At 47.4% G+C, this 12,177-nt stretch overlaps 1 protein-coding gene and 1 pseudogene across 1 annotated transcript; both read left to right on the top strand.

Annotated features, from left to right (window-relative positions):
• Window positions 1-3,707: 3,707 nt before the first annotated feature.
• Window positions 3,708-5,423, top strand: LOC100839467 (putative UDP-rhamnose:rhamnosyltransferase 1). Its single transcript, XM_003560621.3, has 2 exons — window positions 3,708-4,207; window positions 4,307-5,423. Exons 1-2 carry the CDS (start codon window positions 3,779-3,781, stop codon window positions 5,258-5,260), a joined length of 1,383 nt encoding a protein of 460 aa, XP_003560669.1. The 5' UTR covers window positions 3,708-3,778; the 3' UTR covers window positions 5,261-5,423.
• Window positions 5,424-8,033: 2,610 nt separating this feature from the next.
• Window positions 8,034-10,222, top strand: LOC100827524 (annotated as a pseudogene).
• The last annotated feature ends 1,955 nt before the right edge of the window (window positions 10,223-12,177 follow it).

Here is a 12,177-nt window from a genome sequence, read left to right as displayed (position 1 = left end):
GTTCTTGTAGTCAAGCTACTCGATCAAAAAGTAACTGACTGTTTTTTGGAGGAAAGTGCTCAGGGAGAAATAGGATGGAAACCCGGGAATGGCAAATCACACGGGAATCAGTAGGCGATGGATATGGAATGTCGAGAAACAGAGATATCGTCTACCTCTGGTGACCTCTATCCCTCCTTTTTGCTTTTTTGCATGAAGCATGTAGACACACTTCTGGGATTGCAATCGCACCTGCATATGCACCTTTTAAGGTTCCTGCATATGCGCAATCGAGCACATTATGAAATGCAATCGCACCACATGCTTGCTGCATTTTGCAATTCATTTTATGAGATGACTTTTGAAATTTTTTTCTGTTCCATCTAATTGCATGCACCTTTCAAGGGTTCCTTCGTATGTGCAATCAAGCACATTATGAAATGCAATTGCACCACATGCTTGCTTCATTTTGCGAACCCTGTTTTTCGTTTTAATTAGAACCTAGATTTCCATTTTTCTGGATTTCTGCATGCATGCACCCTTTTTGGGGGCAGTTTCAGATGTGCAATCGAGCACATCGCGAAATGCAATTGCATCCGTTCCTTGCTTCAATTGCAGCTTGTTTATTGTGTGCCGCAACTCATTTTGTTATGAATATGCAATTGCACTTGCTTCTCACTCCAATTTCAACCTATTTATTAGATGTCTAATTTTCTGGATTTTTCAGTTGAATCGAGTTAATTGCACCTTTTTAGGTTTCCTTCATAAGCGCAATCGAGCGCATTTATGAAATGCAATTGCACCATAGGCTTGCTCCATTTTGCAAACCCTGTCTTTAATTAGACCTTAGATTTTCCATTTTTCTGATTATAATTGCACCCTTTAGGGGGCCAGCTTCAGATGTGCAATCGAGCACATCTGAAAATGCAATCGGACGCAATCCTTGCCTCAATTGCATCATATTATATTCCGCAATTCCAAGCTAACCACGGTGCATTTTGACATTTTTTTCATATGAGTATATATGCATCTTGCAGTGAGTATATATGCATATTGCAGTGAGCATCTATGCATCTATGCATTTTTGCCCTGATTTTTTTAGTACTGTAATTGCAGCAATCTATGCATATATGCATTAGAAGGATTATAATCTGAATGTCTCTAGCCAGTGGCCAAAACGAAGGCTAGCAGTTGCATCTGTGATTTCTTTTGGCGCCTAAGCTAGCAGATTTGCTTTTGTTTTGCCCAAACGGTTGAGCTTTTCATATTTGACTGGTTTGGAGGAAAAAGCCAGGCGACTGGAAAAATGGCAGAAAACAGGCGACTGTTTTTAGAGACAAAAGTAGGCGTCTGGTATTAAAGTTAAAACCATGCGTCTGTTCAATAGTCGGACCCTTTTGATTTATAATTTACTTAGATTTAGACTTAGGCCTTTTATCTCCCTGATTTAGGAAGATTCTGATTTATTTTCCTGCGTTTTTTTAGAATAATTTATTTCCCTGCGAGATTAACAAGACGTGGCGCTGTTGCTGGCTTGCTGCTACGTCTAGCGATGCCGACGACAACACCAAAGCTAGCGTCTTTGGGGTTCCTTTTCTTTTTTGAGCCTCGGCTGAGAGGATGGCTCGTTGGCTGGTGGGCCTCACCCTGGTTCTTGACCAGTTTGGTCGTGGGCTAAAGCACTGGTGCCTAGCTAGCTCTATCCAGCAGAAGGCCCATGAAGGTAGCTCACCGCTGTTCACAGGCCTTTTGCCACTGGTCAGAGAACTACTGCGTACACTGTGCATGGGCTTAAACCGATTGCTAACTGCTCGTGGCCGTAGTCGTAGGCCGGCGAGCCATGGTGCTGGTGCCTGAAGCCCTAAACTGCAAACACACGCCCAAGCGGCCAGCCGTCTCTTTTTTCTTTTTGACAATTCCAACGTCTATATATATACTCCATATACATTTTCTGTTAAAAATATGTGTTTTCTCTCTCTATTTGATTTCGTTTTTTGTGTTTGCTCTACATGCTGTACTGTTCGACTGTTCGATCTGCAATTGTCGATCCACAAGTGTATGTAAAGGCGCACAAGAGCTACATAATGTACTGTTCAGACTGTTCTCACGTTTTGAGGGAAACCAAACATACACTGCAATGGCGAGATGGACATATAGGTGCACAAGATAGCTTTTTTTTAAAGTTCCCTGCATATATTAAACACAAGTGGGTCCAGAAGACCCACATAGTACAACCTGATACAAAGAAGGACTCAAAGAAATGGAAAAATTACATTTAAGTCCAAGGACACGCGGCTTGCTCCCAGGCAAAGCAACTAACACGCGTTCATCACTAACAGTCGGGCGTACACGTGTCCCAGCCATCGACCTGCTGCCGATCGAGAATAGCACCGCTGAAGAGCAGAGCACACCGCCGGTCGCCACTAGCGAGCAGGAGATCCGCTGGGACGAACTGCCTCCGCATATCCGGAGGAAAGAAGAGCGGATGAAGCCAAGTTTTTTGGGTGAGCCTTTGCTTCGTCCACCACAGACAACAACGCCCCTAGAACGGGCAGCCATCTCCATCCGAAGAACGATGCATGACCATCGAATCTAAACCAACGGAGCCTTGTCCCGAAACCGCCTGGCGGGCCTCCGATTGGGAGGTTGAGGGGAGCAAGAGCAATCCGTGGGATGGATTTGATGACCAAGATTGGTCCTACTCCAGCGCATGAGGTAAAGATGAACAACATCGCTAGAGCAGATGGGTGAAGGAACCATGGGAATCATAGATATTTCATGTTTCCTCTCCCAACCAGCCCGCATGAACTCCAAGGAGAAGAACAAGGTAAGCGCTGAACAAGATCTCCGGAGAGGAAGATATTTTGGTATCAAATCCGGCAGATCAGGAAGGGCAAACATGCAGGGAAACTCAAAGGAAATAAAAGGAGAAACCACAGATCTAGCTTTTGGTAGAAGGGCAATTAAATCAAGGACTACCAGATCTGCGGGGAGGCGATTATTTAGGAGAGGATCGGAGGAAGAAATAGAACCACGGCAACCAAAATAGTGTACCTAGATGCATATCTGACAGCTACGTCTTGAAATAGTGTACCTAGAAGAAGATTTTTAATACAGTCAAGACTTTCCCAAAGAGCACCTCTCCTTTCCTTCTGCTGGTGCGTATCTGACAGCTACGATTGCTGGAGCCAAAAATTCGGGAGTAGGCAGGTTTGACAGTAAACAGAAATTCCTCTATTCCATAATTCTTAGTCGAAATATTACACGTATCTAAACATTTTTTAAGAATAGATACGTCTATTTTTAACCAAATTTGAGACCAGAATTATGAAACGGAGTGAGCACATTTTAAAACGGAGGAAGCGTGAATCCATCAATCATGAATATGCACTGAATAGCAAATTAACATAATCATATCGTGCCTCCCGCGATAGTAAAATGGAACGGTACACAATACTCCAGTCCGGTCGAGCACTGCAATTTGACCTTTTTTTTTTTGAGGCCACCTATAGTATACTACTCGTGCTTTTTATACCACAGTCTATGCAGCAACTGGCGAACCGCCCGGTTGTTTATGTTTAAGCATGCATCATCATCCATGACGTTTTCCTGCACCAATTCAAATGCCTACTGATGCACGGCACCACTTGATTGATTTCGAAGGAAATGTCAACTCACAGCGCCACGCCATCCGCTGGCCGCTGCATAAAAATACAGGAAGCCGACGTCTGTACGCCTTGACGCCTTGTGCAAGTCTGCAAGAGCTGCTCAGCTACCCGAGCGTGCCCAGTCGTTGCCAATGGATAACGGCTCATCCTCCTCCTCCTCCTCACCGCTGCACGTCGTGATCTGCCCGTGGCTCGCCTTCGGCCACCAGCTCCCCTGCCTCGACCTCGCCGAGCGCCTGGCGCTGCGGGGCCACCGCGTGTCTTTCGTCTCCACGCCGCGCATCATCGCGCGTCTCCCGCCGGTCAGACCCGTCGCGGCGTCCCTCGTCGACTTGGTGGCTCTGCCTCTCCCGCGCGTCGACGGACTCCCCGAAGGCGCCGAGTCCACCAACGACGTCCCCTACGAGAAGTTCGAGCTCCACCGGAAGGCCTTCGACGGCCTCGCCGTGCCATTCTCCGAGTTCTTGAGAGCCGCGTGCGCCGAGGAAGGCAAGAAGCCCGACTGGATCATCGTCGACACCTTTCATCATTGGGCCGCCGCTGCCGCCATAGAACACAAGGTTCGCTCCAATATCGAAAAATCTAGCGCTCAATTAATTACCGGTTCCTTTTCTCACGAGGCTACTAAATGTTCATTGCATAATGCATATGCAACTAAGGTTCCATGCGCCATGCTTATGCTCGGCGCCGCAGGCCTGATTGTCGCCTGGGCCACCCAACCGTCCAAACACGTCACGTCCGAGCAACAAGAGCAATCGGCGGCAGAACCGCCAAGGTTCGAGACGGAAAGGAGAAAACTCGCGACCACCCAGCGGGCTTCGGGGATGTCCATCGCCGAGCGGTGCTCCGTAACGTTAGAGAGGTGCAATCTTGTGGCCATGCGGAGCTGCCTGGAATGGGAGCCGGAGAGCATCCCTCTGGCCACGACCATCGGGGGCAAGCAACTTGTCCCCCTTGGTCTCTTGCCGCCGTCACCCGAGGGAGGCCGTGGCGTCAGCAAGGAGGACGCCACCGTGCGTTGGCTCGACGCACAGCCGACCAAGTCAGTGGTGTATGTCGCGCTAGGATCCGAGGTCCCACTGGGCGCCAAGGAAGTTCACGAGCTGGCCCTTGGCCTGGAGCTCGCCGGGACACGCTTCCTCTGGTCTCTGCGGAAGCCCAGCGGCGTCTCTGATGCAGACATCCTCCCTTCGGGGTTTGAGGAGCGGACGCGCGGCCGTGGGCTTGTGACGATGGGCTGGGTTCCCCAGATCAGCGTACTGGCGCACGGTGCCGTGGGCGCATTCCTGACGCACTGTGGATGGAACTCGATCATCGAGGGGCTCCAATTCGGGCATCCTCTCGTCATGTTGCCCATCTTTGGTGACCAAGGGCCGAACGCGCGGATGATGGAGGGGAGAAAGGTCGGAGTGCAAGTGCCAAGAGACGAATCCAATGGATCGTTCGACAGAGAAGGCGTCGCTACAACAGTTCGGGCCGTCGCGGTCGAGGAAGAAGGTAATAGGATTTTCACTGCCAATGCCAAAAAGATGCAAGAGATCGTGGCGGACAAAGGATGCCATGACAAGTATGTCGACAAATTTATTCAGAAGCTGAGATCTTACATGGAGTGAAGCATTTTTGGGGCACCTGGACGATCTTGTATACACTGCCTGTCATTCTTCTATAAACTCTTTCATTTCCTAGAAACTGAAAGTCAATTTGAGGGTACTATAAAAGTCCTAACTTCGGAAGGACAATATTCAAGAAAATGAATTCACATTCAGTTTGAATATAGACGAGCATTTTTTTTAAGAAAAAGATTTCCGGTCCTGCTTTTTATGAAAATCAAAGATCGGTTGAACCACCAGGCCAAAACCCACTTATTTATACTAGCTTTGAGCTAACTAGACACCGATATCTACAATAACAAATTGATTTCTCCTGTTGTCTATGTTCCAGAGGATATCAAGCGGCAATGATAAGCCCTCAAATGTTGAGCTCCCACTCGTGGACACGGCATTTAGACCGATTATTGGTGTCGGGGCTTAAAATTTCCTTTCTAAAATTTTGGGTATGAAATATGTATCTAGAAAATAGTTCCATTTACATGATTAGTATTAATTCATTAGAAAATCCAAAATAATGTCAAAATTTCCAAGACTTGGGTCATTTCGGTGAGGACTGAAATATTTATCTAGTGCTCTGTACTAAAAAAAAAACTTCGTAGTGTTCACGAAAGTTCAGCGGGAAGAAAAGTCAAATATATGTATTCCCTCCGTCTCATATTAAGTGGCTCAAATTTGTTTAAATATGAATGTATCTATATATACTAAAATATGTCTAGATACAATATTTCGGAACTTAATATGGGACGAAGGGAGTATATATCTAAGACCGCAAGGGTCATTTATGCCAATTTAGCCGAAATTTACTTCAAATTTGACTAACTATAAGCTACTCCCTCCAATCCATAATAAATATCACATAATTAGTACAAAGTTGGTACAATTTTATATTAAATCTCCGACACTCGTCATGAATCAGAGGTACTACACGAGTGAATGCACCTTCGCCATCGCAACGGTCCGTTGTTTTCCTGAAGCAGAGTTTTCTACCGAAACATCAGTGACATAGCTCTGCGTACAACTTGGAAGAATTTCGTAACCAAACCAAGAAGGAGACGCGGTGCCTGGCATTTGGGAGCCCAGGTGGTCGCCCTGGCTGCGCGTTTGGCTAATTAAACCCTGGAACCATGCAACTGTACCTATGTCATTAATCAATAAAGCCCATGTGTTCCGCTAAAAAAAAAGCGATCGTCTCTTCCCACTCAAAAAACAAAAACAAAAACAAAAAGCAATCGTCTCCTCTGGGCGCATTACCAGCTCAACAAAATCTTGACACGTTAAGAGAAGATTATCACTTTTGTTCAAGAGCAACTCGTAAGAGTACAAGTTTAGTCATTACACAGTGGCCTCATGTGTATACTCACGTGTTGTACTTTGATATGTTGATACACGCAGATACAACACCTTCGTGTTACCTTTTTAAGCGAGATAATTGTGTATATAAACCCGTAAGTATAAAAACAAAAATCTCATAGTATCATGATACAATGATACGTTGTACGAGATACTCCATCCAATAAGTGTCGGAGATTTAGCAGGGAGTACTATTAACAAGCATAGTGTTAGTATCTTGATACTGAAAATCTTGGTTTCGGGTACCGAGTAGAACAACGATAAACAATTGTTACATGCAGTTGAATAGCATAAATAAAATCATATCGTGCGTCGCGGGGTAGTAAAATAACACACATCGAAGTTGAGGATCGCTGCAATTTGATTCCGGAATACTCTATCGAGCAACGAGCAAAGCGCCTGATTATTTATGATGTTGTACGTCCTGTACAAGGCACCGGGCAGCTGGCTAGTGAGTGCACCAGCACCACTTCGCTCCATACGAAACGCCATGCCAGAGATGCTGCATACAAATACGGAACCGTACCATACAAGCACAACCATTTCGTTTCCGTCACAGTGGTGTCACGACAGATGTCATAGGATGGCTTAACTTGGGACCGATGGACGAAGGAGGAACCGAAGGAGGGAGGATGTGAACGGAAACACGCACAAATCACACAAGCACACACGGATCTACCTAGGTTCGGAGCCCTCTTACAGAGGTAAGACTCCTGCTCCTGCTTGAGATAGACAAGCTCAACAATGTCGTTCCTTGAACTGTATCCTTGAGGAAGAAGAAGAAGAAGGGGAAACCCTAGTTGTCTAAGTGCACCTTTTTTCTACAGAGGGGTAAGGTTCTATTTATAGGCCGTCCATGCCACACTGACATGTGGGCAGAGTCTAACGTCATCTTCCTTGGGCCCCGCCGTGCACGCGGTTTGGTTCCCTCCCGGTAGCACCACAGGGGACAAGACAACTTTAATTTTCCCTGTCATCCTGCAGAACGTACCGCTATCCTCTGCCGGCTTTCGTCAGAGATTCTCTTTCGGTGCTTCCTCTCTGCAGTCGCCTGACGCCGGTACGCAGGCGCTGACTGCTTTTCTGAGATGATGATGGATCTGCTTTACTTTGCACCGCGTGGTCAGGATAAGACCGTTGAGAGTTCTCGGCAACCTCCGAGATTAAGGTGCTCGTCCTTATCCTGCAAACTAATAAGACAAAATAGTCATGCCGGCATACGCCCGGGATGCCGACTTAGTGTTAGTTTTGACTTTACGATGCCGGCATATATAACTATGCCGTTTTTGCTTCCGTCATCTCGGCTAGAGTTGTGTCGCCATGACCCTACCCGGGGTCATCCCCCCGACAGTTTCCCCCTGCATTTCCACGCTTGCATGCCCTGGGTTAACCTGCTCAGCCGCGTGTGCCCTGTCCAGCTGTCCCTATGGACGATGGTTCCTCTTCCTCACCGCTTCACGTCGTGATCTGCCCATGGCTCGCCTTTGGCCACCTGCTCCCCTGCCTGGACCTCGCCCAGTGCCTGGCATCACGGGGCCATCGTGTGTCGTTTGTTTCCACGCCGTGCAACATCGCGTGCCTCCTGCTGGTCCCGCCCGCCATGGCGCCGCTAGTCGACTTTGTGGAGCTGCCTTTCCCTTTCCCGCATGTCGACGGGCTCTCCGAGAGGAAATTGCACATTCCACCACCTATTGGAGATGTTGTTGCGCAAAACACCACTTCTACGAATTTTTTTGTAGATTTCACCACATGTTGATCTAATGAGTTGCAGATAGGTCTTAATAGCGTGTTAGGTGAGCTAACCACATTTTGACCCGTGGGCCCCGCGTGTCAGTGCCAACGTGGACCGAGCCCCTTACCACGGTGGATTGAGTCGGGTCTGAGCCAACCAATTAAAATGAAATCATGCCCGATTCGGTGGAGGCAGACCCGACCCGACCGATTTACCATATTTTGAAATCTCATCAGACGTGATTTTCTTTTAACCAGTTGGTTCCAAACCCGACCTGTCCACCGTGACAAAATGGCTCGGTACACGTTGGCACTGACATGTAGGACCCACAGGTCTGAAACGTGATTAACTCGTCTAACACGCTATTAGGACCTATCTGCAACTCATTAGACCAATATGTGGTGAAATCTACAAAAATTTCGTAGAAGTGGTGTTTTGCGCAACAACGTTCCCAATAGGTGGTGGAATGTGCAATTTCCTCGCTCTCCGAAGGTGCTGAGTCCACCAACGACATACTCCCTCTGTCCCATACTCCCTCCGTCCCATATAAAGTGACTTTCTATTATTACATGTATCCGGATGTTTTTTAGGCATGGATACATCCATATTTGAACAAATTTGAGTCACTTAATATGAGAAGGAGGAAGTATATTAGAAGTTCGAGCTCCACCGGAAGGCATTCGATGGCCTCGCTATGCCTTTCTCGGAGTTGTTGGGAGCTTCGTGCGCCGAGGGAGGCAAGAAGCTGGACTGGGTTATTGTCGACATATTCCATCACTGGGCTGCAGCCGATACCTTAGAATACAAGGTTACATAAACGATCTAGCCCTCGGTTATTTCCATCCATATTCAGGATTTTTTCCTCACAAGTGTGTATTATATATACTACCACCAGGTCCCAATTGGTGCCGCAAATGTGATTGCCACCTGGCATGGCCGACTTGTCAAGCACACCACCATGTCCAAGCAAGAGCAACCAGCATCAAAACTGCCAAGATTTGAGATCGAGAGGAGACAATTGTCGACTACCCAACGTGCATCGGGGATGTCCATTGCCGAGCGGATCTCCTTGACACTACGAAGGTGCAATCTCGTGGTCATGCGAACACGCCTGGAATGGGAGCCGGAGAGCGTTCCTCTAGCTGCATCCCTTGGGGGCAAGCCGGTTATCTCCCTTGGCCTCCTTCCCCCACTCCGAAAGGGATGTTGTGGTGTCACCGAGGATGGGAAGAACATCATGTGTTGGCTTGACCTGCAGCCAGCCAAGTCGGTCGTGTACGTAGCCCTGGGAACCGAGGTGCCGCTGCCCGTGGAGCAGATGCACGAGTTGGCCCTCAGGTTAGAGCTCGCCGGGATGCAGTTCCTTTGGGCTCTCCGAAAGCCCAGGGGCGTGCATGAGGCGGAAATCCTCCCACTAGGATTTGAAGAGCGCATGTGGGCTTGTGACGACAGGGTTGGCTCCACAAATCAACATATTAGCGCACGGTGCCGTGGGCACATTTCTGACGCACTGCGGGTGGAGCTTGACCATAGAAGGGCTCTTGTTCGGGCATCCTCTAATCATGCTTCCCATGTTTGGTGACCAAGGGCCGAACGCGCGATTGATGGAGGGGAGAAAGGTCGGAGTGCAGGTGCCAAGAAATGAGGGTGATGGATCATTTGACCGAGAAGGTGTTGCGACAACGGTTCGGGCTGTCACGGTAGAGGAAGAAGGTAAGAGGATTTTCACGAGCAATGCCAAGAAGATGCAAGAGATCAAGGCGGACACAGAGTGCCAGGAAAGATACATCAATGGGTTCATTAAGAAGCTAAGATCTTACAAGGAACCTGACTTGGCCCACCCTATCTGCCCAGTCACCAGTAGTCCAACACACTACGAATGAGGACGAATAGCACCCTGAACAGAGTTTAAATATTTGAAAAATATATCCCATGTGTAACACTTCATGATAAAACACATTGATTTGTAGCATGTGTAAAAATAATAAGAATCGATGGGTTTAGTCCAAGGATCGATCACTTGAAGAAACACACGACCAAAAAATTATTGCCAAAGGCATGCCACATACCTTCTTTTGCTTGATCTCTTTGTCTCATGAATCTGATTACAAAAGCCATGGGCTGCATGTGTATATATGCACACACAAAACACCAAGTAGAAACTTAATGAATTTGGGGTGTAATAGAGTACCTCATTCGCTGGCTTTTCTAGCCAAGAGAGATGTAGTCGTTGCGGTTTTGAAGCTGGAGTCACCTCCAACCGTTGACAAGCTCATCTCACGATTGTAAGGATCTTATTCCGTTTTAATAAAACACCCCTATTCATCCCAAAAAAAAACCTAATTGGACTCCGACACGTACTAGTACTCTTTTCTAAACCAAAGTACCCTAATTTTAAGAACTTCTACTTTACTAATTCATTGAACCTTGGTAGGCTTGAATTATAATGGAGAATAATAAGATATCCTCACAAAACATCTCATTTTTGTATTGTATCAATTAAAAAACTATATCATACTAATGTGTCGGGGTGGAAAGAGATTTAAGAGCATTGGATGAGCACCCACTTCAGATAAAAACCCTACCAGACAATGACTTAAGGCTTTTCCGCTCCAGGAAGATGGCAAAGCTTGGCCACGTGTCTACATAGAGCGGAGTCTGGAGTGTAGCCACGAAATAATCGCGCTTAACCCATGCATTGTCGCTCCGCGAAGAGGGCAGCACGTGGTGTCGGTGTTTGTACCGGCAATATTTGATTCGGGGTAGCACACAACCAAGGGTCACCGATGGTAGCAACGGAGACACAAATTCATATAGGTTCGAAACCTCGGATTGAGCTAACACCCTAACGTTTGTGGCTTGCTCATGTCAATCTTGTCTCATACTGCTCAAGCAACTCTGGGAAGACATCCCTAAGGGTGCTGAGATCTGTGTACATAGGTCAATGGATTATTGAGATGTATTTCTCCGCTAAAGTTTTCTAGCCTAAAGGGATGATGAAGGATGATCTGGAAAGTGAGCCTCCTCCTAGAGTTTTCCCATCACCCGGCTTATATAGTCCGATGCAAGTTAGGGTTACAACTAGTCAGGCGGTCACGAGGGAAGATTCCCTGGAAAGCCCACCCCTAAATCCCGAAGATGGCTTTCTTGCTACTCCACCTCGATGCGGCATCCTTCATCAGGGTCGGATATCTTCCTGAGTCTTGAACTATCCCCAATCTCCTGAACCAAGTTACGCTGTCTTGGACCTACCTGAGTCCCATCGCATCATCAGGTGACCATGGGGCAACATAGAGTGGAGTCTTGAGTGTGATGATGAAATAACCACAACTAAGATTGATGCGGACCAGAGGATGGGTGGAGATTTTGTTGAGTTCTGAGATGATAACATGACGGCCGCATAAGGAGAGGAATAAGAACGAGCCTTGTCTTTACACGGAGTGGTAGGAAGGATACACATGGAAGAAAAGTAACCGATGATGTGTGCCACATAAAGGAAAATGACGGTGCGTTTTTAGGACACGGAAGAAAACACTACTACAAAACGAAGTATATCTCACGGCCTATTAGTAACGGGTGCAGAACGGCCGTTAGTGATGAACATCATCACTGTCGGTCGCGTCTCCGCCCGCCACTGATGAATAGACGGGGGGGTGGGGTGCCCATCTCCAACCAGCCAAACATCAGTGACGAGCGCGTGCGGAAACGTGACCGACACTGATGATAGGCATCATCACTAACGAGTGGGCCGCCCGCCACTGATGATGGCATCATCGCTAACGGTTGGATCGACCGTTAGTGATGATGACCATCATTACTGGCAGGAAGTTAGTGACGG

Source organism: Brachypodium distachyon, chromosome 1 (genome assembly GCF_000005505.3).
Source record: "Brachypodium distachyon strain Bd21 chromosome 1, Brachypodium_distachyon_v3.0, whole genome shotgun sequence".
NCBI classification, from domain to species: Eukaryota; Viridiplantae; Streptophyta; class Magnoliopsida; order Poales; family Poaceae; genus Brachypodium; species Brachypodium distachyon.
Note: the sequence above shows the minus strand (reverse complement) of the source record. Positions and strands in the feature narration are given on the sequence as shown.